The following is a 26990-nucleotide window of genomic DNA, read 5'->3' as shown; positions in this document are numbered from 1 at the left end:
TCCCACCATTAACCCCTGTAAAAGTTTTTCAACAAAGGGCTATAAAGTTACCTGTATTGCACAGGTTACAAACAGGGACAAAGGCAGAATGAATCTGTGGCAGCTCACTCACTGTGTATTAATTGAATAATTTTTAGTAAAATATAAGATACACCTATGTAATATATTCTAAAGCCACACAGAATAACTTAGATAAGCACTTTAAAGCTGATGATTTTACCACTTGGCCCAAAGTTCACTGTACTCTGAAACTACTGCCCAGAGAACTCTCTTTCTTTCTTTTTCTTTCTTTCTTTCTATCTAGCTATCAAAAAAAAAACTAAAAAAAAGAAGAAAAATCCAGCAGGGTTCATGAACAAAGTAGAGAAAAGGACATAAAATGCAAAGCATGGTATAGTTATATTGTACATTCCAAACACAAACTGCAGTAGAAATTATAACACAAAATACATATTCAATTATCAGCTACATATTCAGAGCAACAATAAAACTGAAATCACTATATTTTCCTAGGGACAGGGAGAGCAAAAGAGCTCAAATCATTCCTTCTGAAATTTCTACAGTGTAACATTATACAATGCCATATAAAATTGGGTGATGGAAGCCCATAAAAAGTGCCTGAAACTCTCAATACATTCTACATCTATAGGCTTAAATAAATCCATTTTGAGGACTCCATCATACCTACCACACATGAAATTTTTTTACAGCTACAAATGTGATAGTTCATGCTTTTGCTTGCTCACAGCATATAGCTCCTCCATGGACAGAAAGCATTTAGTGAACAGAAGAGAAATGCAGACAAGCCCTAATTTTCTGTACAGTGGCAACTGCATCCGTTCTGCGTTAGTGGCACTTTGCCCTGAAAGAGTTAACTTTCTAGCTCCTATTCTCTGCAGTGCTGCATAAACACTGCACATTATTCTTACTGAGCATGCTTCATCTTTCCTGTCTCCACAGTCTTGGGCTGTCAATCACCTGTCAGTCCCTACCACATCAGCACAGTGCGCATCACCAGGCTGTCAGCACAGCAGCTGATGAGACTCTGCTAAGAGCTGTCAATCAAACTTGTTTCTCTTATCTGTTCGGGAAATATTTTGTCTCTAAGAAACAAAGAACCTGGGCAACAATGGATCAGAGTCTAGTATTTACCCTTTTACAGGGATAGAAGCCTCTTAACAGGAAATGAATGTTTTAACCATAACAAGGAAGCAAAAAATCTGCTCCATTAGGCCTATTTTCTTATTTTAGTTTTGTTGAAATCCTATTTACTTCTTGATCAAACTATTCAGGGCACAAGACATTAGAGCAAATTTCTTTTTCCTCTCACTGTAGAATGAACTTCATGTGTTTACTTCTTAGTTTTTGATGACTATAATTCAATGCAGTATAAAACAGGTAGCATCTCTTTGGTTTTGGGAATCTTTTCCTGCCCTTAGGCATTGGAATGTGTGAGGTTTCTCTCCATCTCATGGTAGCCAAAACACCAGACTAGAGAAACCTATAATTTACACCTTTGTTACATTGAAATACATCTACATTTTCCGTAGCATTTCTCATTAAAATTTCGACAGAGAATGTGAGTAAGGTTCATAGATAATAGCAGACCAAAAAGAATAGCTGAGGAGTATAAGCAAATAGGAGAAAAACATACATTTTCAGTGGCTGTTTGAAAGAAGACAGTATATTCTTTTTTGGAATGCTGTGCCAAGGATAAAGAATTGAGGAAGGTAAAGTTCTTGCATCTACAAAAATCAAATGCTGAAGAAAGACAAAAAGAGCTGCAAAGATGGACACAGGAGCTATTTCAGGGTTGACACAGAATCTCTACATGAAAAAGTTAAGCTGGTCTTTCAACTGAACATCTATCCAAGGCAAAATACTGTTCTGCAAAGATAACTGGTCTAGGTCTAACAAACTTGGCAATCAAATTAATTAGCACTGGTGGATCACTGAACTAACAAACCTCTGCTCTTTCCAGGTTATAATAAATATCTTTACATGCTGTGCCATTCAGATATACAGGTACATTTAAAGCTAGGTCAAGTACCAGTATATAGTGCTGTGTTATGCAAATCAAAGTAAATATAACCCAGTGACATAAAATCCCCATTTTGACCCATATCTGTTTTTCCCTACAAATTAAAGAATCTGAGAGCTGACAAGTGATGAGAAACAGTGAAAGTGGCAAAGGGAAGAAAACTGTTTTTCTCAGTATAGAGTGCTGTAAAACATGGTAATATCAATGGTAGACCTAAAAATATTTGGTGTTTTCATAAAGCTTCAGTTTTGGGCCATGAAATTAAATAAGCAACATAGTTTTCTGAGATAAAAAAAAGTGAGTTTACAAACCTTACAATTCCTTGGACAGAACTGTATATTAAAAGTTAAAAAGAAATTGGAGACAAATAAAAGTAATATTTTTTTTTTACATCTTCTAACACTTACATGAACAATGATTTACAGGCCTTATTCACATGCTCTGAACATTTGTGTTGGCTGTGGGATTGGACTGTTCAGGTAAGAGCAGAGGGCAGAGAAAGCCAGCTGGGAAACAGGCTATGATAGGAAACTCATAGAAAAGTTTAAAGCAAGCATGGGAAAGAAGCCCCCAAAGGGGTTTGGGAACTGCAGTCAAGATTAGAGAAGAACAGAAGAGACCATGCAAGTTCCTAGCAGCCTCACACAATTTTCTTGAGGGGCTTTGAAGAAAGGACCTGGGACAAAACACTTTGTTCCTCCACATCTCTGATGGCTTAAGGCAAGATCTGGAAGAGAAGGAAGATATTCCTGAGAAGAAGGAAGGAAAAGAACTCGGAATTGCCATAACCCAGAGCAAAACCATAGCCGCTGACAAACTATTTGTTCTCTCCACATATGCACACACACTTAAGATTATTTATGGAATTTGTTTGCTCCAATTTGAGTTTGCAAAAGAGGGAAACTTTTGCCCAAAGGAAAGAAAATGAGGTGGTGGCCACAACCAATGTCAGAGATGTAAGCAAATCTCTCAGAGGTTGAAGACAAAGGTGGGCAATTTTGAATTCTGGAAGAAAATGCAAGAGGTTAGCATCTTTCATCACTTTCAACTTTATAAACAACTTCTCAAAGGATGGCTATTTCTCTCTTCCTGGGCCTTATCTTGGTTCCCTCCATTACTGTTTGTGCCTCCAAAGTAATAACAAACAATTTATCTTTTCCCCCTCTGCAAGCTCCAATATTTTTAATGCCCACTACATACTAAAGAGCACGCATACTGGGCAAGGAGGCAGTTGTCTTGCTGTGGACAGCAAGTATGAAGACTTTGGTTTCATCTCTGTCAAAGCTCCGCGCTTGGTTCTGCAACCACTCAGAATACTCTGGCTCACCTAACAGAAGCCACAGCCCTTGGCCAACAATTTCACAAGTTACTTGGAGTAAAGGTACTAGGTGACGTTATGGTCTTTGGGAGATGCCAAGAGCATCCATAAAAGCATAACAGAGCATGAGTGTGGCTTGGGCAGGCAAAAGTCAAGTCTCTGTCAATCAAGTCTCTGTGCTCATTGAGTACCTGCTACAGATGAAGTGATTTTCTGCTATTTGTACTCAAAAAGGGAGCAAACTGCTCTGTTCTCAACTCCTGAACATGGTTTTGGACACAAACTTCCCTCCTAGGAAGGGAAAGCTACTCTTAAGATGCAACCTCCTCTCTGCAGCCTCCCCTGACAATGCTGAATGTGTCCCCAGTCAGGGACTTGGATAACACGGCACCCCCAAGGCTGCTCTCAAGCCTTCTCAGAGGGCAGTGGAAGTCCCAGACTGGAACAGCACAAGCGTGCTCTTTAGAGTATCACTGTACAGTCATACTGCTCATGTCAAAAAGAATCACCAATACTGTAGTTCAGAATTACATAAATATTTACTAATGAAGGAAAAGAAATAGGAATGAACAGCAAAGAGCTCCAAATGAGGACCCTCAGTTTCAGATGCTGAGAATAACAACAACAAAAGCAACAACAGTTTGTGCAGAGGTCAGAAATTAAAACCAGAGGGAAAATCCTGTGTACTAGTTCTTTTAAAAACATACCTACAGTAATTTGATCTTTCAATCATGCTTATCAGAAACAATGGCAAGAATTACAGTATTACTCTGTACCAAACCGTCCCAGTTACACACAGTATAACCACTATCAAGCATTTGTGACAACAGGAATATTTTACACTTTGACAAATTCTTTCATATGCAGCACTGTTTTCCAGAATCACAACTCCCTCTGAATCTAACTGGACATTAATTGCTTTTTTGCTGATGTATCTGTGCCTTCTGGACTGATAACACAACTAGCAAATCTGATATCTGACAAGTTGACTCAACCTAATCAGGACAGATCAGCTGTTACCAACGTTGCTATAGGCTGTAATTTAAGGACCTTTACAGAGTTATCACTTGCTTTGAAAGGCAAGAAACTGTAATTCTGTCAACACTAATCCCAGAACATGCTTTCAAAGCAGCTGTTATTTTTTCTCCAGGAAAAGGTAACACTTGTCAAATAAATACCTGAGATAATTGATAAAAGGAATTAGAAGTACGTGAGTGATAGGCTGACAGTCACTCTCATGAAAAAGAAGAATCTCACAAGATTCACAGCATTAAATAGAGAGTACAAGCTGTCACCATAAAGCACGGGTCACTCTGAATCGAGTGAAACAACTGGCAATGCAGTTTTTCAATGTTTACTTCTCTCTCTGTTGCTTAGTGCTAAAGCTGAGTGAATTATTCACTTCAAACAATTTGTTCGATGAATTTTATCCCTTTTTGCTGCTCAGCGTGTGCAGGCAATGGATACCAGTGCCATCAGATTTATTCACTGCTGCACTTCTATTCAAGCTTTCATTTAGTGCCTGATTGAGAGTGTTCTAGACTTCCACTGCTGTTCAGACAATATCCAAGGCAGGTCCTTAATGTGTGCAAGCAGCATAGATCCACACAGCTGATGGAATACTTATCTACATTAGCTAGGATATAGCTGTTCATTTATTGTTTTTCTGATCCCTGTTTAGATTTGGAAGCCCTTCCAGCAACAACACTGAAACTTGCTACGAAGTTCTCTTTCTGTGAACAATTTTGCCCACAAGACTCAACACTTGAATCTTTGCAGAAAACAAATTAACAAAGAGTGCAAGCACAGTCACAAAGTTTATTTATTAAAAATAAAAATCCAAAGATTATATTTTATTATTTGCTTCACTCCACTAGGAAATAATTTATTTTCATGTAATCAAATTCAGAGAATTCCACAAAAAGAATGGATCCCCAACTCATGCGATTCTTTAATGGAACCTAATGGTCACTGAATACACACAAGTGACTTTGTCATTGCCAGGGTTGCATCTGTCTTGAACAGGCAAACTGTGTTTAGAAACTCAGACTTAACAGTAGATAAAAAAATATACATTTCTTACTGTATCGCTTTGGTCCATCTTCCAAACAAAATGAAAGGGTTAAAGTTGCATCATCTTCAAAAAATTCAGTTGCAAAGGCATCCCACCAGAGGTTGTCACTATCCTAGGAAGCAACAGATCATTCACTTAATAGGAGGCAAAATAAATATATATTCATATGTTGTAAAAGATATTCCACAGGATCACACCTAGTTTATCTTCTTCACCCATGGTTTTGGGGAACAGGTGTCTATATGATATTTCAAACTAATTTTCTAGATAAAGTTCCATTTCTAAGTTAAGAAAAAAATAAAGTGCTTAGTTTATTATACAATAGACTGTCTTTCATTTTATTAAGCACACTAAATATGTAAAAACTTTCATTTCAATGAAGAATTTTCAGTAACAAATTAAGTAACTATGATTTTTCCCTCCTTTTCTGGGCTATGTGTCTCAAATACTTAGTCCTAGTAATCAAAAAATCTCAGACTTAATTCTATAACGCTACATAACCCAATCATCAGCATGAGCTGACAATAAAGTTATTTAGAAACTACATATAATGGCCATTCCACTTCAATGCATTTATTATAAATACGATGCTACTGCAGGTTAAATACCAGTTAGTTACTTAAATGTAATTGTTGTCAGACAACTTTACTTTTAAGTGTGATACATGAAGTGAAAACATTATGTTAAGGTGACCACTGTATACTTAGACTTAAAGTAATACACATAGCTGGAACATGGCAATTATTAATATAGTATACAATGTAAAGCATATACCAGTACACCACTACAGGTAGTTTCTTGGCTTTGACAATTGAACCAGGCATTTCCAGACCTTAATGATCAACAACAGCCACCCAAACTTCAATGTCTAGCACCTGACCAAGTGGTCCAGCTTCCAAGGTTTTTCACAGAAGTCAGAAAACACAAAACACACCAAAGGTTTAATTCAAAAGCTATGGATATATTTAATAGCTGGATTAGAAATTTTTGGTAGTCTCTTCTGCTCTTTTGAGGCCCCTGAGACTTAAATCACTTGCAGCACACAGGAACAGCAACAAAGCTGGAAATACACTTGTGAAGATGCCCAAGTTGCACTCAGAGCCACTCTGTCCCACTCATGGCAGCTGCCTAACCAGTGTGCAAGGCCAGGTTCACTCAGTACAGTGAGCACTGAGCACCTCTTAATGCCTGAGCATTATTGATCTAATCCAGAAAAATATTTGTTCCCTTCACAGGAAAAAAACCCCTGAGATAAAATACCGGTTTAAGAGAAAATACGCATCTATCATAGTCATTATACGTATACATGCAGGGAAATAACTGCGTGTATACGTATATATGGCGTTTTTAGTTCTGCTGCTGTATTTCCGGATGATGTTACTGTTGGATTTCACTCCAAAATGCTGAGCAAGGTATCTTTCCTGCCTCTCAACTTCACTTTGATTTTTGTCAAGCATACAATGGAGAAATGGTAAGGAGAGGTTTTAGCAATCTGGGTCGTACCAGAGACGCCAGAGAGACTTCTTGGCTGTGTCAGAGCCTGTAACACTCCTTCCTTGCCAAGGCCCATCCCACCTGGCAGTGACAGGACCATATGGCCCTGCAGTTCAGTCACACAAAGAGGTATCAAAGTTGTCCCCACATCTGCAACATCTGTTGTCTCAGGGTTGCTGCTCTTTCCTGGTGTAAACCTGATGAGTGTTACCATGTGCAAACACTGCTGTGTTGAGGAGCTGAGTAGCCATGGTAAGTATGAAATATATACACAGGTGTTCAACACACCTCTGCACATGGACCGTTCACTCAGCACAGCCTAGTGGGTTACATTATAAGCCCATATAAGAGTGTATCGTCCAACAAGTAGTGGCAAAAGAGAGATTGCCACAAGTAGTGGCAAAAGATTGTTTAACTGCAATCTTTTGGACATACTTGTCATAGGGAAGGAAGACGGGAGGGAAGGCTTTAAGCAATGTCACATATCACATTTGCAGTTCTTTCTAACCGAGTAGCTGAGTATCACTGGAGCTACCCATGCAGCATCCAGTGACATGGGAACAAAAACAGGAGCATCACATAGCCAGGATGTAAATGCACATGGGAAAAAGACAGAGAAGAGCAAGGAAAGTGCAGGGCCTCACCTCAAAACCACACATACTTACACTCATTCTGGCTTCCAAGAAGTCTTGAAAGCAAGAAAAATGTGGACATGGAATTACTGTGAATTCCCTCCCTGGATAGATGAAATATCCAGACCCGGTCACAGTTTGAATACTGTCCAAGGTCTTTATCTTAAGCTTTTGCATATTTTATGTCAGGAAGAAGGAAAAACATAAAATGCAACACACCACCCCCAGAAAGAAAACCAAAGTCTAAAAAAATATATAAATTCTGTCAAACTTGGATACACTCTGCTGATTAATTCTCTGCTCCACCCTTGTCACAGGTGGGGCTAACTACTCTCACAGCCAAATGTGAACAAAATCAAATGAGGTGTCCCCAGCCAAGCTGAAAAAGGATCCAGTTATTAAAAAAAAAAAAAACAAACAAAAAAAACCCCAAAAACCAAAAACCCACCCCCTTTTTTTATTTTTTTTTTTTTTTTTGCAAAAAGGGGATGGTGAAGGCAAGGCTGCCCTCAGGCATCTTTAACTTATGCTTTGACAGGTTACGGGGGATTTTGCCAGAGTAATTATTTTTCTATTCAACAATAATGAGAAATTACCATGGCAACCTCCCTTTCACATACTGCACTCACATGCTCAAACATTGAAATAATGGCCTAAACATAACAAAAAAATATTAATACTTTAAAAATATTTTGTATTAAAATATACTTATGGAATGGGTCACAGGACAGAAGAGGGCAGAGACAGCCTGCAAGTTGGGTTAAAAGTAAAGATGCCATGCTGCTGTGGCCAGGCTACCCAAGTAGCAAAACATCTTCTGCCACAACTGTCATTATTCCCTCTGATCCATTCCACCCCTGGTATTATTTGTAATTTGAAGCATGGCTCAACTCTGAATAGGGTCTCCAAGTAAATGGAATCCTAGGGTTTCAATATTTTTTCCTGACTCTGATTTCTTTGGCAAACGTAATCAGTTCTAAGTACAATGATGTTCTTTTTCCCCCTCCATCTAACAGTCCTGTATGTTCACCGTGTGATCTGAGAGTCAAGCTGGGTTCTTCTTTACACCTTACACACTTACATGATTAAGAGTCTGCAAGCTAAATGAGGCTTTTCTTCTTGTCTGTGATGGTGATTGCTGAACCAAAATAGATCTTGCAACTGGAATATGAGCCCAACTGAGACTATGGCATTTTCTCCAAATTCCTTTATTTTTGTTTAATGACTTGGAAGGCAGAATGCAGTTCACGTAAAAAGTCAGTACATGAAACCACACTTGAGAGGCTGAAGACACCTTGCAGGACAGAAATGGAATTCAAAATGATTTTGATAGATTGGAGAAATGATTTGAAATGAAGATGAAATTCAATAAAATGAAGTGAAAAAAGCACAAATAAAAAATGGGGAATAACTGGCTAGACAGTACTGTAGAAAATGGTCCAGCTTATAAAGCAAATGTCTCACAAACAAGGGAAATGTCTTAGATACAATAGCCGTCCACTCCAGCAAACACATCTCTTGAAAGACTTCAACTGGAATACTCTGTCCACTTCTGGAGTACTGTGGCCAGGACTGGGCTACCCATTCTAAAAGAATTTTGCTGAGATTCACAGGAATCAATGAGTTTAAGGACAAATGCAAACAAACAAACCAACCCCAAAAGATTCACAAGAAGCAAGGCAGAAGGATCTACCTCTATTTTGTATAAGACAGAAGAAGCTCACAGGGAATGTGATGACAGGCTTTAACCATATGAAAAGATTGCTACAAAGAAGAGTCAACACTTATCCTTGGTGCCTAACAAGGATGGAAAAAGTAATAATTGTCTCAGTTTGCTGCCATCACGGGTTAAGTGGATTAATCCCCTGTTACAGATTTCTAGGCTAGGCAGAGGTGAAAGAGCTACAGAGCATGGCTACTGTGTTCCCAAAAAGAGTGGATACAGAGATCCTGCTGCCAATGAGCCTTCAGCAGAGCTGCCCTTTACAGCAGCTCCATGGCTCATCCCCAGTGAGAAGCTGATTTTTGGTTTCTCCCTCACATTGCTTTTGGCTGCACATGTGTAACAAGTGTAAACAGTATATTAAAATAAAGGTATGGGAACAAATAAATGTGATTCTGAATACACACAGGAAACACATCTGTTCTGAAACAAGATCTTTTTTCTTTTTGTATAATCACTTTTCAGGGAAAAATCTGAATTTTAAACATCAACCTTGGCATTGGACAAGGCAAAAATAAAAAGAGATAGTGCCCTTGGGAGCTTAAATTTTTCTTCTGGCACCTGCAACTCTTACCTATTGACACTTACTATTTTCAGAACTCTATACATCCACACTCCTGTTGGCAACATACACGTGTCTCATATTCTTTCAAGTTAATGCTGCATGAGGAAACTGCTGTCTCCCCAAGGAAAAAATGGCATTCCTCCCCTCCTCCTGTTCCCAGCAAATTAAACTATACTTGAGCTTTTAAAATGCAACTCAAGATAAGATTTTGCCATTAAATACACCTGTAAAAACTCTGCAGCCATTACAAATTAAAAAACTCACAAGATAAGTATATCAAAAAATCAGACATTAAAGTTTATACTCGGAGCACATAGTCCAAATACCAATAATTTTCTCCATTAGTTTTAAATTAGATCCATCTTGTTTCTACCTAACATATTTAGGATTCTGATATAAATTACACAGGAATAACAAATTAATTAATAGGGATCTATATATCTTAACTTCATCTATTTGGACATTTGAGTACTGATCTACAGATCTGGTCCTGCAAAGCACAATGGTTTTATAATCTTGCATAGGGGTCTTTTGCTATTTATATGAATTCTATATGGAATACAGATATTATGAGTCTTAGATTGATTTTATTGGAAACAGTATGAACAGAGTGAAAGAGTGGAATGCTCATACGTATGTGGGTGAGAAACCCACATAGTCAAATGGCTGTTACACAGGTACAAGAAGATGCACACCTATCTTATATTCCCAGTGTCTTTTGCTCAGGACTGGTTTGTAAAGAGCACTCCCATTGCTTTTGCAATTTGTTAATCTATCTGATTTTTTATCTCAAAAATAAAGCATGCCTTACATAGAATTAAATATACTTTAATCTTGAAGTTAGTGGTATCTTACAGAACCTCCATTTCCCATTCTGCTGCCAGGAATGGTCTACTCTAGTCCTTCCATTTGTTATTTCACACAAATGCACAGTTTTAATGGTGTTGCTTGCTTTTATTTCACTCACTAGTGTGGCTGGATTCCATCTCTCAAACAATGTGTAGTAAAACTGGCTGAAAGATTTTAAGACCTGGCTTTGGTCATATGTAGTTTTCTGTTCCATTACATACTTTCAACTTCTTGCCAAAATTCTGCTCAATGCCCAAAACATATCAGTTTCTTCAGCTCACTTAATAATTAATTAAATTATTGTTTACATTCCACTTAGGAACTTATCTTCATTTGTACAGTAAAGAAACAACATCAAATTCCTCTTTTATTGAAAAGGCAGATAATAGCCATGCAACAGATCCCCACAGCAATACCTCCTCAGAGAGATGGACTGGGGTGCAAAATGGGGGCAACGTTTCTGCTTCCCATGTAAATCTGCAGTAACTTTAAGAATCTAATGGAATTTCAGGGAATAGCTCATAACAGTTACTCTTACACATTCACTTGAAATTCCTAATATATCAAGGATCCTATTTTTATTGCCTATAAACCATTCCACTCCTGGAACTTGTGTACAAGAATGGAGAGCAGAAAGAAAGGGGAAAAAAGAGCAATGAAGCTGGGCTCAAGACACACTCCACTGCCAATTCGTTATCACCAACATGGCATCAAGGATCCTATTTTTATTGCCTATAAACCATTACACTCTAAGGCAACAAAATACCGGAGGGTAACAGCCCATTTTCTGAATGGGGAACTGTGAAAATCAAACATTAATTATTCAACTTTAGATAAAAATGGGAGAGAAAAAAAAGTAAAAAGAGAGAGGCTTTGCAAAATATGCAGATTGATTTATGTGATTTATGCCATTTCTTGATGAACTCTCAACCCAGGCATGTAGGAATCAGCATCACTACAGGAAAACCATTACGCTGTAATGACACTGGCCATACAATAGCTTTGCAGATATACTGCTTCGAGATAATGTCACTTAGATTCTCAAATAACAGGTCCACACTGGGAAATTCTACCAGGAGTTCAGATTAACTGAAACATGCTGACACTGAAATAAGGACAACAAATTTTTTTTTTCTTATGTTCAGATGGATGGTTGACCTCTTCCTTGTTATTTGATCACTAACATATACCCAAATTAGACAACTTTTGTTAGTTGTGCCAACTACTCACTAGGCTGGCAAATAGCTTGACTGGTCTACAAACAACTAGAGAAGTACAGTTATTCCACTACATCTAAGTCACTCAATTTTTCCATCTACACAGCTGTTATATGTATAACAATTTTGATAACCTTTTAAAACTGTAATCCTTAAAATTACAGAGCTTTATAACTTAAGTTACCAGGAAAGGATAAGACAGAGAGATACCTGGTTCAGTCTAATAAGAGAATCACAGAAGAATGCCTGGTCTCAAACCTATTATTTGTCAGTCTTTAAATTTTAGTGCAGCTTGTGGACAAAAGACAAAAGAATTCTTCAATATCCACTCTGTGCCTGTTTCACTATTCACCTACAGCAGACAGGGGATTGCAGAGTTTAATTCCGCATTGTAAGCAGTACAGAGCAGAAAGAGTTACCTTATGAAATGTGTCATTTCACCTGCTTTTTTAATTTGAATTCATTATTCCACTCCTGGAACTTGTGTACAAGAATGGAGAGCAGAAAGAAAGGGGAAAAAAGAGCAATGAAGCTGGGCTCAAGACACACTCCACTGCCAATTCGTTATCACCAACATGGCATCATCCTTGATATTTCACAGCAATATTGTCAATGACCAGCAGAAGATGCTCTTTTGTCCTTTTTAAATACATGGGATAAGATTTCACTTGGTCTCTATGGATAAGACCTATATTTTGGCTGTGTGAACAAAAAGACTGGGCATTAATAACTAAACTGTGCAATTTTTAACAGAAATAGACACCCATAGCACCCATAGTTAGGACTTGCTATATACACAGTGCCTACTAAATCCATATTCAAAACTGTTTTAAATTTGAGCCCTCTTTTCAATAGGCATGAGGATGTGTCTAGCTGGCTGGGAACAGTAATAGATTTTCTTAGTAGTATTCTCAATCCATGATCATTGCAGACAAATCACAGACCTGAGTTTTGTGTTTATCAAAAATGAACCACAGTTACACTTCTCCATTCTGCCACAGAATACCCCACAGCCTCTGCCTTTGAGAATGTTTTATAGAGATGGAATATTAAGTGTGTCTATTATCTACTGTACTGCTGTCAGCCATACAAATGTTCTTATTTTATTCTGACATTTTGACCTGGTTTCTTTTTTACCTTGTTTACTTCCATCTATATGAGTAAATGGAAGCTACTATGCCATCTATCCAAATGAAAAGGCAATAACTAGTATTGCCATGAGTGAATATAGAGCATCAAACATTATGTGTCACTAGGGCACAGAAAAAAAGTCATATTCCCAGCAATATTAGTAAATTAGCCTCTCTAGATCTATCTACCCAACTGCACCAACTCCCAAGGCTCTAAAAAAAAAATTTAGTGAACACAAATCCCTTTATCGGTTATTACAGTGAAAGTAAAATTATTACTGACAGCATTTAAATACTACATTGGAACATGATGAAATGAAGACAGTCCTTGACACCTCCATTTCACACTGGACTCTCACCACTTCTTTGATCGCTGAAGTCTCATGAAAGCACCACGTGTTTTAGAGACAAGTACAAAGTTGGGACCTTCAGAGGTCCCTGCTTCTGAACAACTATGATCTAAACCATGATCTAACAGACTTAGAGAGGTAAGAAACAGCTCTTCAGCTGTGCTGAAAAACATACTTTTATCTCATGTGCCTTATTCTTGTGCAAGCCTAGTGATCCTGGTAGGAAAGGGAAATACAGATAAGACAAACCACACTTCTACCCACATTCCAGCTTCTTGGAGAAGTATCAAGTGGGGACAGGGCTAAGTAATGCAGCAATGAAGAGTTGACTTTATCATAAAAAAGATTATATGGTTGAAAAGACACGCAGGTGAAGAGATATGTATCTCTATATACACAAAGAAAGCCTTAGGGGATTTATTTACAAGGACATGTAGTGATAGGACAAGGGGTAATGGCTCTAAACTGAAAGAGGGCAGGTTTAGATTAGCTATTAGGAAGAAATTCTTTACTGTGAGAGTGGTGAGGTGCTGGAACAGGTGTCCCAGAGAAGCTGTGGATACCACATCCTTGGGAGTGTTCAAGGCCAGGCTGGATGGGGCTTTGAACAAGCAAACTGGTCTAGTGGAAGGTGTCCCTGCCCATTACAGGGCGATTGGAACTAGATGATCTCTAAGGGTCCTTCCAATCCAGACCATTCTACACAACTTTACCTTACAGGACTTGGAGAAAACTCTTGCTAAGACTCAGCAAGAGACTTTTAAAATTAAGGATATGCTTAACAGTTTTGCTGAACTGGGATCCAACTATGGATTTGTTAGTCTGCAAGTCTAATTAACTAAAGATTATGACTTCCTATTATGCTTTGCAAACCAAGTAAGGGAATATCAAAATTATGGACAGGTCTGTGTAACCAATGAGCTGCTATTTCTTGCAAAGGTACATGAAGTGGAAAAGATCAAGTATACCATATGACCCATCTCCTTTAGAGGACAGGTAACCTCATGCACAAAAGTTTAACTTAGCAGTAACTAGCCAGAAAAAGAAAAAACAATTAAGAAAGAAGTATTTAAGAAATCACTCCCTTTTTTTTACAATTTTCAAGCATATATACACTTTCAATTATATATTGTTTAAATTATATATTACTGTATTTAGGTGTTTTATAATAATATTGTAGTTCTGGGTGTTCAAGTATCACCCAAAGAAATCGTAACCACAGTATATAGTTCCTCACAGTGCAGAGAAGCAAACACTACAGCACCTTACAGAAAAATTCTGGCAAAAAGCACAAATATGAGTTCTTGTTATGTGTTGCTAATAAAAAACCCCCATATCTTTGCTACAAAAACAGTGCACATTCTTTAAGCAAAAAAAACACTGTGGGAATTTACAAATAATTTCATAAAAGAGCTAGAGTCACCTGCAAGTTATGTCCCTTAAAATTTCACTCACAGTTTTTTTATTCAACTCATCTCAGAAGCCCTACTCTTGTGATCATTTTAAAAGATTACTTTTTTAGCATAGCAAAACTATACTTCAAGTTAATTCCTTTATGTCTTCTGTACTTATTAGGACTAGTAATCACAGCCATTTTTGTCAACTGGCAATGTCACTGTATCCACAATTATTTGTGTAAAATGTGTTTTGGAATTTAAACTCTACTTAGGAGAGACAAGAAAAAAGGTAGTGCTGAAGTATTCTTATTAAGTCCATATTTTAGTCTCTACTTACTTTTTCCAGTTTTCAACACTATATCATAGTCAGTATTGTCCACTAATCACCTCTACTTGTCAGATGCTCAGGTTTTTGAAAATAATACAGTACATTTATTGCTTGTAATTTTTAATATACAAACACATGCATTCAGACTTAATCAAACATTAAGGCAGAGATTTTCAAAGCTAATTAAAAGACTTATGCATTCATTTTCCATTAAATTAAGTGGAAATCAGATGTGGAATATTCTGTGCAAGGCTCCAAATCCCAGCATGGAAATGGAGCTTGTTACATTTGCTGAATCAAAGCTGGAGGGTGACAACAGGGCTGGGATTCATTTCACCCCAAGACAGTTGTCTAAATTCATATGAGATAAAAAGCCTCCTAGAGATATCTGTCTCTTCACTGTCTGTAGAGGGAGCCTAGAGAATGGTTCAGTCTAGACATGTAACTGTTACAGGGATAAAGGTAGGTAAGATAAATCCTATTCTATGTACCTACCAAGAATTTAAAAGTCAAGAAGAAAATTGGTTGAGGTTTTGAGAGCTTACATAGTGAAGGACAAAAATAAGTGAATAGCTGGGTGAAACAACTGTATCTACTTTGTCTAGATTTTAACAGTCTTGGCAGGAAAACTTATAAATGATGTTCAAGTTTTTTGCTCGCAATGCTCAAAGATCTCCAGGCTGCCAGGTTCCTGCTGTTTCATATAAAAAGCTCCAAGTGGCAGACAGAAGTTGGAGCACTGGTTAAAGATTTCTGCCAGTATGAAATGCTTTAAATGAAGAAGATGTGATTATTTGCCTGGCTTCCTAACTTCACTCCCCAGCTAGCCATGGTTGCAAATAAAGGTGCTAAGATCCTGTGTTTTACCTTGTACTGTATTTGGATACAAAATCCTGTACAAAATGCAATTAAACTAGAGACAGAATTGTTCATATGTATCTTCCTACATCCTCAGTAATCTGAAATATAAGGAAATCCTGGGACAAGACAACATATCAAATACTGACATTGCTCACATATTATTCTGTGGCCGCCAGATGACTCGGTTGCTCCTTGTTTCTGCGGTGTAGCACTATCCTTCTCAAGTACATAATGCTCACTACTGGGCATGTGATAGCCAAGACTGATCAATGAAGGAACAATAATCAGGAGTCCAGATTGCTCTGACAAAGTGAGGATGGGTTGTACTTGAGACATTCACATATTCTCAGTATATACAATGGTTTACAAGTCTTTATGGTGAGAAGCACAGGGTAGTGAACTTTTTAAACTGACATTTGCATTTACAAATTAAAATTCTGATTCAAATGGAGATGTCTGAATCACCTGCTTGCCATGAAAAAGCTACTTAGAACCAAAACTTTTACTGTTATTGCCACTATAAAATTGTAGAACAGTGTAACAGATCACTGACAAGGGTGTTACGGTTGCTAAATCAAAGGATATACTGTACTGAAAGGCACCAAAAGAAATATAGAGAGAATGAAGGTTGTGATAACAGAGTGGGTTTATGTGTTTGTTTTAATTATTAACTTTAAATTTTCACTTCAAAAGCAGTGGGAGAATTTATGCATACCAAGAAGTGCTCCCTTTCAAAACTCAGTCTTCACTGAGAAAAGTAAGTACAGCTTTCTTCTAAATGGCATCTCTTATCTTGTCAACCTCATTTAAAGTAAAAAGGCATCAGTAGTAATAATAAGAATGCAGCTTGGTGAACAATTCTTTTACAGAAGCCAGCTATTACATACTGTAACAAATTAAAAACTCCAAAAGTCTATGCAGGTCCCCAGAGAAATGCTATTTAATAAAGCAAACAGTGATATTGAATGTGACAGGATTCCATTTGCTTCAGAATCCCATCCAACTGAGTCTGGCTGCAGCTGAAGCAATTAGGGAAAGCTGTGATTTAATGATTATGCTAAAACCCTAGACAAACAAAGCTCTCACCTACCAAGTGGCCACTTAGCTGTATCACTACCATCGGAATATATAAAAATCCTTGTAGGATTTCATTTGCTGTCAGTCAACTAGTAGCAACATGAGCAATTATTTACTAAAAATGTCTATTTACTAGCTACCCTACTGCTTAAACATGAAAAATGTATAAATCTAAATTTAAACAAAGTAAGCAAGGCCAAGTGTGAACTACATATGTCAGGGAAATCACCCACCAAGGTCATCCTTGTAGCTGAGACCTGATATGATTGAGTCAAAAGCTCATAGCAGGTCAGCATTTAATCCTTTAAAAAAAAAAAATAAAATCTTTATGTTGTATATGATAATCCACTGGGGCCTTACCTCTGGGTCTGTAAATATCTAATGCAATTTTAAACATCTTTTCATCACAGCAGTAGCCTCCTATGAACTACAACCTATCACTTCAGACTCTGTGGACCTGTTAAATCAGCAATGAAACTGATTCACTTGAGATGTCTTAGCTTTCAATAGCTGGCATTTGGCCTTCCCTATTTTCTAATACCTTCCAAATTTCTCCGTGTAAAGTTGCAGAACATAAAGAAGTATAAAAAAGCTCTGTATGCATGTGACAATTTGAAAAACTTAGATATGGAAAATTTGTGAATTTGCTTGAAAACTCTGGACTTTGTTGGTGTGTTCCTGCCAGCCAACAAGCTCTATTGCGAAAAAATGCCTAATAATATTTCTGATTTTTAATTTTCCCACTAGTCCAAGAGCCAAGTAAGTGATACCGTGGACAGCTGATGTAGATTTTTACCCTCATTGCCTCCCAGGTGAGCAAGAAAAGCCTTTGAAAAAGAGTTCTCGTCCTCCCCAAATTTTGTAAGGAACGGTATTTAGAGACATGATGCGTATCTATAACCTAATAAAAAATACCAGCGTTGATACAGATTTTTAAAACCATAAAGAATATGAAATCAAGAAGAAAGCTCAAACGCACAGAAAACTCTTTTAAGAAAGAAAACATTTTTGCATAACATGGAGAAAAAAATCACAGAATTTCTGCAGAGGACACTGAAATAACTTAAAGAGCTATATGTAGAAGTGCACCTATTGAGCAGCTCAGACCTATTTTCAAAGATCTAAATCCTCATTTCTTAACGATAGTATATACTGTGGGCATGGTGTTGTCTGTCGTGTTACAGTTGTGGATTTCTAACTAAAATATACATGGTGTTCAGAACCCTAAATTTTTTTAAGTACTATGTGTTCCTCAAGAGTGCCATAAACCTAGAGCATCTACAGTTTTGGAGCTTTTCTAAAAGATTTGTGTTCAGAGTACCAAAGAGTCTGAGAAGGCAGCAGTAGCCTTGACAAAGCCAAGGAACTACACGGTCACATTTCTGGGAATGCGTTAACTGCCAGAGGAGCTGTCATCTGAAAGTGAGACAGAAAATCAGAAAAGTTCAGTGCTAATGTCTTTTTATACTAGGGGAACCTTATATCAAGCTCAGCCCAGAATATATGGATCTATACCAAGCTGCTTGTTTTCTACCAATGCAGTGACAAACACTGTGAGAAGTTATCATATTTTTTGCACCATGTTTAGTCAGAACCTATAAAATTGGTTGTAGCTGGATCTCTCTCTTGGTTGTCAAAGAAATACTATATCAAAATATCACAGATCCTCTTTGGAGGGTGCTGGTTTCAAGTGCTGACTGTTTTTAGGATTCTCCTTCTCCAAATGAGTTCTTCCAAAATCACTTGACTTCTAGACCTGATTTCTGTGTGGCACACTGAAGGATCACCTCTCTGTTCTAGAACAAAATTACTTCTTTTTTTCCCTCTTGCTTTCTTAGTTCTACTTCCTGATTCATAGTTTTCTTCTAGAAGCAGATGCACTGATACAGACATGCACAGACACATTTTTTGTTGGTATTCTCTGCTTCTGTAGTAGTGTCTCCTGGATTAGGTCATCTGCTTCTTAAAATCATATATTAAGTTATCTGTGGTCTGAGGCATTCTAGAACAAATGTGAACTTTTTATAACCTCCACAACATATGAGGAGGGCTGAAAGCTGCAAGAACACCAACGGAAACTGCTAGGTCAGCACAGAGCCCACCATGTATCTTGTGGCATATCAGCAAGGACAAAGAAGTGTATTGAAGACCAAATATGCTTTTTATTAAGCAAGCAGCTCCTTGTTCAGACTCCTGTGGCTGTTCTAGTTCAGTAAGGCTCAACATCTGGCAGCGGTTAGACCTGGGCTCAGTTCCTTCTGACTTGATTCAACCCTCTCCAGTACAGTTGATAAGCATAGGCCTTCACGTCCTAATGTCTAAATGGACTTGCAGAACAAGTACAGAATCAAAGCAGCTTCCTCCCTCTCTCCCTGCAAATATTCATGCACCTTGATCTGAAGGGACCACAAGGAGGATTACACTGTCAGTATACTCCTCTGCCAATATTCCAGGCACTCATTAGTCGCGGTCAAAGAGGTGACACCAAACTGCCCAGGGGACATGGCCTAGAAACTGCAGAGATAGTGAATATTTTCAACAATATTACACAGTATGCTGCAGACATACGATCCTATGGGTTGTGAGCTGATATGTATCAACTGAATCCAGTGGTGAGAGTGGGATGTGAAAACAGAAGTATACTTTATGTTGTATATGATGAGCCTCACAATAAAGAATGTCATAGGGAAATATCTGACTTATCGGACGATCAGCAGCAGTGCCTCTCAAGCATAAAAGGAAACATGATGTTCCACAGTATTCCTATGATAGTAAGCACTGCAGTCAAGGATAATAAATGTCTCCTAAGAAATATAAGGTGAAAAGGTGGTAACCTTAGCGCTAAGAATTGATGTTTCCTGTTTGAAAGGATCTTTTTTTCATTCCTAGAAAAGGTCCACTTGCCAGGTGTACTTCTTAGATTTAATTAAGTAATCACTTTTGTACTTCCAAAGTGGCCATCTGTCAGATTTTAAAACAGAAAACCCCAAAAGTAACTTATCCCATGGTAAAATAAAGCAAAGTAGTTTTACAGTTTTTCCACTTTGACTACTGTTATCATAACTAGTTCTAAGGAAACCACTATACATCATGTTTCATTATAAAAAAATTAATATTTTCCATCAAGATAATGATCAAAGTAATTCTGGATATTTTCCTGATCTCCAGGGTCTACCTGAGGTGAGTTGCAGCAGTGTCTGTTCTGTGCACGGAGTGCTTGGAGCAAACAGACAGAATTGTAGCTCAACATTTGAAATTGTCAGTCTGTAGTATCTAATTTCTTGATACAAGCTTAGAATAGCTCGGTCCTCTATTCTTCTGCTGTAGACTGTGCGCTTTGTAGCTTGTCTTATCAAAAAATTAACTTGAAATCAAAGCTCTCAGGCACTCTAGATAGATATTAAAGTGTGGGATTTTTAAGAACAGGAGCCTATTCCGATGGTAGCCATGATTGCAGAGAGATGCTTGAGTGTGATGAAATGCATTTAAACATAAGCACAGAAATAAAGAGAGTTTCAAACTCTTTTTCTTCTTCAGTGAGATGACATTTAAGCCAATGGCATGATCCTTCAGATCCTGGCTCTGCTTTGGGTAGAAGCATGGAGTGGCTTACCTATTGTAATTGCGTATGTTTGTTCTCATGGCCACAAATATCAGACAGCTGGAAGCTCATGCAGAGGCAATGTTAAACAGAGTGAAAATTTCTCATGTGGAAAAGAAGCCTTGATCATCCTTGATATTATCTTTTCTCATTTGGCTTCTTTGGGTGTTGGTATCAAAAGCAAGTGACCTGAACATATTAAAGATGATGCAAATTTCACTATTATCTTTTGCATATAACTTAAAAATTAACAGTTCATGAATATCCAAACAGATCTGCTTTGAGGAGACCTGATCAGAATTCAACACTAGATATCACAAGCATCTGCGAGCACTGCCTATGTGTTTTTAAAAAGCTCCAAAACATCATTATTTCCACTGCCTTCACCTACAAAAGTGGTATGTCTCCTTCAGTAACTGAATAAATAGATAGAAATTTAATGTTTTTTCTCCAGTTTTCAAAGGGACTGTATTTTGCACCAATATAAGAAAAAATCAGCTTATTTTATCTAATACATGACATACTACCCACTGGTAGGAAGAGAAAGATGGCAGCTCCCATTTCCTTCATGCTTTGATAGAGAGTCAACAGAGAAGTAATACAAACTGACAGGTTTTTATGACTGACCTCCTGATACCTACTGGTGCATAAACATGTAGTTGTTAAAACTTATCACTGGGACCAGGGTTATCCTCTCTTGACTAGGAGTCTGCCAAGTCATAAATAAATAAGCTAAAAACAGAGTTCCAAAATAATATGTTCTATTTAGTGGATTCTGCCCCTAAAATGCCATGTCCCAGAAAACCTTCAAACAGAAAAGCTGAGATTTCACCATTTCATGTCTTTACTTTCCAGATGTTGCACAAAACCTGGTAGATAGGAAGGTTGTCTATATGTCTCTTCAGTGCTGAGTAGTGTCCCTCAGCGGTCCATATTGGGACCGGTACTGCTTAACAACGTCAGTGACACAGACAGTGGGATGAAGTGCACCCCCAGCAAGTTTGCAGACAAGACAAAGCAGAATGGTGTGGTTGATATACCTGAGGGATGAGATGCAATTCAGAGGGACCTGGAAAAACTCAAGAATTGGGCCATGTGAATCTCATGAGGTTCAACAAGGCCAAGTGTAAGGTCCTGCACCTGGGTCAGGGCAACCCTTGGTATCAACAGAGGCTGGGGTCTGAAAGGATTGAGTAGCCCTGCAGAGAACAGTCTGGGGTACTGATGGATGATAGATTGGACATGACTCAGCAATGTGTGCTCACAGCCCAGAGAGCAACTTGGCTGCATCAAAAGAAACGTGGTCAGCAGATGGAGAGAGGTGATTCTGCACCCTGCTCTGCTCTGGTGAGACCCCACCTGAAATACGGCATCCAGCTCTGGGATCCCCAGCACAAGAAAGACCATAGAATCATAGAATCAACCAAGCTGGAAAAGACTTCCGAGATCATCAAGTCCAACCCATGAACCAACACTGCCGTGGTTACTAGACCGTGGCACTAAGTGCCACATCCAGTCTCATCTTAAAAACCTCCAGGGACAGTGAATCCACCACCTCCCTGGGCAGCCCATTCCAATGCCTGATTATTCTCTCTGTAAAAATTTTTTTCCTAATATTCAACCTAAACCTCCCCTGGCAGAGCTTAAGACCATGCCCTCTTGTCCTACTGTTGGTTGCCAGGGAGAAGAGACCGACACCCACCTGTCTACGACCTCTTTTCAGGTAATTGTAGAAATGTGGACTTGTTGGACCAGGTTGAGAGGAGGTCCACAAAAATGGCTGGCTGGATGGAGCACCTCTCCTATGAGGACAAGCTGGGAGAATTCGGGTTGTCCAGCCTGGAAAAGAGAAGGCTATTGTAGCCTTCAAATACTTAAAGAGGGGGCTTACAGGAAAGCCAGGACAGAATTTTTAGCAGTCATGTTGCAATAAGACAAGGGGTAATGTTTTTAAACTAAAAGACTGTAGATTTAAACTAGACATAAGGAAGAAATTTTTTTTATAATGAGGATGGTGAAACAGTGGAACAGGTTGCTCAGATACATGGTTGATGTCCCATCCCCGGAAACATTCAAGGTCAGACTGGATGGGGCTCTGAGCAACCTGACCTAGATGAAGATGTCCCTGCCCACTGCATGGGAGTTGGAATTAGATGACCTTTAAAGGTCCCTTCCAAACCAAACCATTCTATGATTACATGAGAGACACTTTGAAGGTGGTAGGCTTCTGGTAAGCACTGATCACAGTGTCTGGATGCTGAGCAAGACGTAACAACTCCCTTTCTCGGTGAGCATTTCTGCTCTACTCTGGGGCCCAGTTTCTTTTAACAGGGCAGCCTTTTATGTTTTACCCAGCCCTTTTGATTAGCTTTAAATCATTGTGACAATCACCTGAACCCCACCCTCAAAAAATTATGTCACTCTTTTTGTATAGTTATTCCTATATACTATTTAGAAATAAAAGTGGCTTTTGAATAATATATATTTTGAGAATATTTTATCATGGCAAGGCCCATAAAATTCAGCCAGAGAAAGTACATCCTATTCTCTATTATTCAATTTAATGCCTTGTCCTACCACAGCATTGCTGAATAATCTACAGGCAGTTGTTTGTCGTGTAAGATTCAATATAAGAAGTCACTGCATAATGTAAACATTTTTGTGGGGAATTTTTCAAATTACAAATCTAATCTCAATTTGATTTCTTTATGTGGTTTTCTGCAGCCAAATTTTAGCTCATACAAATGTTTGTGAAGAATAAATTTAGAGGCAGGTTGACAAGATGAATGTAATCATCAAAAGAGAAATAATTTTGTGATTAAATTAAATTCATTTCCAGCAGAGACAGAGGTACCTTATAAAAAATTAGTTGCAGAATTAGAGAATATAAGACCCAGCATGAAAACCTACTATTGCTACTAGTTAGTCTGCCACATGATGGGATTTCTGTGTCCTTTAAAAAAAATACTAGGAAATGTTAAGTAAAGGTGACCAACAATAAAGCAAGAGAAGCAAATCTGAATAGAGATAGGAAATTTGTTACAAACTGCTAATGAACAATGAATAGGGAGACATAGCACTTGCTTGAATAATTTCCAAAAGTAGTCAAAAAATTTATGATCTGGTTTTGAACATTTCATGAATGAAAAACTTACAGATGTGCCATCTAGAAAGAATAGGAAGGCAGAACCAAAGAACACCTTTATCACCTGAAACAGACTTGATCAGTTGAATTCCAGCCCCATCCATGTTTTTAATAAAAAAGCCCCAATAATGCAATCTCTCCCTCTCTGCCAACACCATCATGTCCACACCAAGAGATCTAAGTCAGTTCGATTTTAGTTTCGTTCTACCCAAGACCTCTCTTCTCCAAATGGCCACAAGATGGTTTGGTAAGCACCAGATAGCACCTAAGCCTCTGAGAAGCTGGGCTAGTACGGGTAAGAAGGAGAAAATTCCTACCTGACAACCTCATTGGTAAAGTATTTACCAAGAAGACCCAAATTCAAGGATCTTTAGCTTGCAGAGATTCAAAGCTGCCTTCTCTAACATCCAGACAATGTTCTAATTCCAAAAAGAGTCCAAAAGAGGCACTGTTTATGCCTTCTTAGATACTCTTTTGAGGCTCTGCCACTGTTTTTAGAAACTTTCAGGGCCAAGAAGAGACTAAGCAAGAAGAAATTCTACTCTGGAGTGATGGGAGCTGAGCACCTCTGGGAGATAAATATAGAAGGTTTCCTGCATTGGCAAGCTGCAACAAGACCTCAATAGCAGGTACTGATGATCCAATGCTCAAAATATGGGGATTTTGGAAGGCAAGGTAGGAGGAAGGAAGGGTTAAATTTCAATAAGCTTGAGACTAATCTCATGGGCCCAATGCCGAGGAGCAGAGACCTTAAGGTCCAGTTCACACATGCCGAGACTGCTTTGCAACATGACCTGACATGCAGTAAATTGAGACATTCATGTAATTTACTTCAAAAGCAACAATCCAAGTACAAACTAAAACATTAGCAGAGGTGAAGATGCAGCCCCTATTACCTTATCCAGACAAAATTAAGAGGAAAAATAAGGCTCATTTCTGTGCCCATTTTTTGAGAAGAAAATTTTAGGTTCTTATCCTCAGGGATTTGAGTGGGCAGCTGAGTCTAGGTGAATCCCAGCTCTGGAACGATGCTGAGCTTTCACAACAAAACAGAAGATAATCCTACCTTCTAAAGACCCCCCCATCAGTAGCTTAGAGCTGAGCTTAATAAATGGCTTGTTTGAAACTCTGCTCTGTGGTGCCTGGTTTTCACCCTACACTTTACATGGAACCAGCCTGTGGGTTTATTTCATTCTGAGGGCCCATGAGATTACTAAATCTTACTTTTCTCCCACTTGACTGGTTTTAGCTAACTGTGTCATCTAGGCCACTCTGCACATGAAAAATACTCACCAAAATAAGAAACCCAAGAGCTTTTAATGATGAGTTTAATTATGAGAGAGTAATACTCCAACTGTACTACACATCCAGCTCCTAAGAAAGATCTGGGACTATGTTCTGAGGCCAGTTACACTAAAGCAAACCCCACTGACTTCGGAGAGTCCCTTCCCTTTCTGTGACAGAATGTGTGTGACAGAAATCAGAATTTGGCACTCAGGGCAAATTTGAAACTGACATGGCTCAGAAATGCCCGACAGGTGCTGCCATGAGAGGGTCTTCCTCTGTTCCTTCCAGGGGAGAATAAAACCTCTCTGACGGCTTTAGGAGTCTCCTTGCCAGGTACCTGCCATATGCCTTAAGGCATTAGACAAACATGATTACATTTATTATCATGAGACTAGTTGGCTTTGTTAGAATACCTGCAATAAACCCCACATTTTTTAATGGTCTGATTTGTTTTTGCAGAAAGCTGAATCTTGGTACATGAGCTGTCATATCAGATTCTATTTTATTCTTTTATGTTTACAAAGTATTACATAAACAGGAACAGCTGGTGTTGATTTATAAACACCAGAGTTGTCTTGAGAGTTTGGGTATTATTTTGCCAACATTTAAGCCTAATCATTTGCAAGCAATTATTCTGTACCATAGTGGACAGTGGTTCTTCTGCTGCCTAGAGACAAAGATATTTTCTAATAATACTAATAATGTAATTTTGAATTACACTTAGAAGAATCTTATGTCCATATCTGTTCATGTATCTGTGTGTGAGTGTTTTCTCTCATCCAGAATTTCTTGGAGAATGCCACAACATTCACTCTTCCAATCTTTTGTAAAATTACTGTAGCCTGTTGTAAATAGCCAGGTAAAGGCATTGGCCTCTATGAGAACCTGCACATTATTTGCATGTGTGAGTACCTTGAAGTAAGATGTGAAAATGCAACCAGTTGTTAACGTTTACCCATCTTAACCAGGGGACATTTCCACCCCTGTTTCGTTCACAGTACAGTTGCCAAATTCTGAAACAAATATTCTCCAGACAACAGTCTCTTCCCTTATGTTATCCTGATTTGCTCCCATTACAGAGCCACGCTGTGCACTGAGGAAAGCAGGAATCACATGATCAGATACTGTGAGATCAGTTAATTAAGGAATTTATTATAAGCTAAAAGATGCCCATTAAAGTTTCATAGGCAAATTAAATTCCTGCATCTCCAAGTGCAGGCATTGAAGTTTTTTTGTGAAACTCAGAGAGTTTTTATCTTATTCTAAGTTTTAATAAAGGAAAACCCAAGACTTGGTTAATAAATCATTAAAAGATAACAAACAGAGGTTAGAAATAACTGGTGAGCTTTCACAAAAGAGGAAACCTACCAGCCCAACTCCCAAGGACCTGAGATGTTAGGTATAGTCTTGTAGGACTCTGAAAGAAGATGGATAAAAACATGAAAAAGTTTACCAGGCATGGAGAGTCACTCTGGCTAGCTGATCTGAATGCAGAGAGTTGTGGGAAGCTTAAAATACTAAACAACAATAAAACAGCAGAGGGTATTGATGAATGCAAAGTAATGCATATGGGGGAAAACAATCCTAATTAGATCTAAACCACAATGGACTTTAGCTATTATCACTCAGCACAAAAATCTCTGAACCATTATGGATAATTCCATGGAAATGTTGGTTTAATGATATGTAGTGATAAAAAAAGGCCAACCACATGCTTTCAAATTGGAAAACAGGTAGCTGGGGATGGGTACAACAGAGGTTTGCAAGTCATAAAAGTTCTGGAATTTCTTGTCTGTGATTAGGGAATGATTATTCAGTCTAAAAATCATCACTGTAATAAATAAATCACAAAAATAATCTGAGGACATCTAATAAAATCAACTTACAGTTTTAAATCCAAT

The 26990-nt window shown here is 38.2% G+C and overlaps 1 protein-coding gene across 9 annotated transcripts in view; it reads right to left on the bottom strand.

Annotated features, from left to right (window-relative positions):
* LDB2 (LIM domain binding 2) overlaps positions 1 to 26990 on the bottom strand; it is a 220766-nt gene that overhangs the window by 138658 nt on the left and 55118 nt on the right. For all 9 annotated transcript variants that reach the window (XM_017805016.1, XM_017804973.1, XM_017805041.1 and 6 more), the window contains one exon: positions 5443 to 5545. In XM_017805016.1, coding sequence (XP_017660505.1) covers positions 5443 to 5545 — 103 coding nt within the window. The remainder of the gene's footprint in view (positions 1 to 5442; positions 5546 to 26990) is intronic.

This window comes from Lepidothrix coronata, unplaced genomic scaffold, assembly GCF_001604755.1.
Source record: "Lepidothrix coronata isolate B3197 unplaced genomic scaffold, Lepidothrix_coronata-1.0 Scaffold0, whole genome shotgun sequence".
NCBI classification, from domain to species: Eukaryota; Metazoa; Chordata; class Aves; order Passeriformes; family Pipridae; genus Lepidothrix; species Lepidothrix coronata.
Note: the sequence above shows the minus strand (reverse complement) of the source record. Positions and strands in the feature narration are given on the sequence as shown.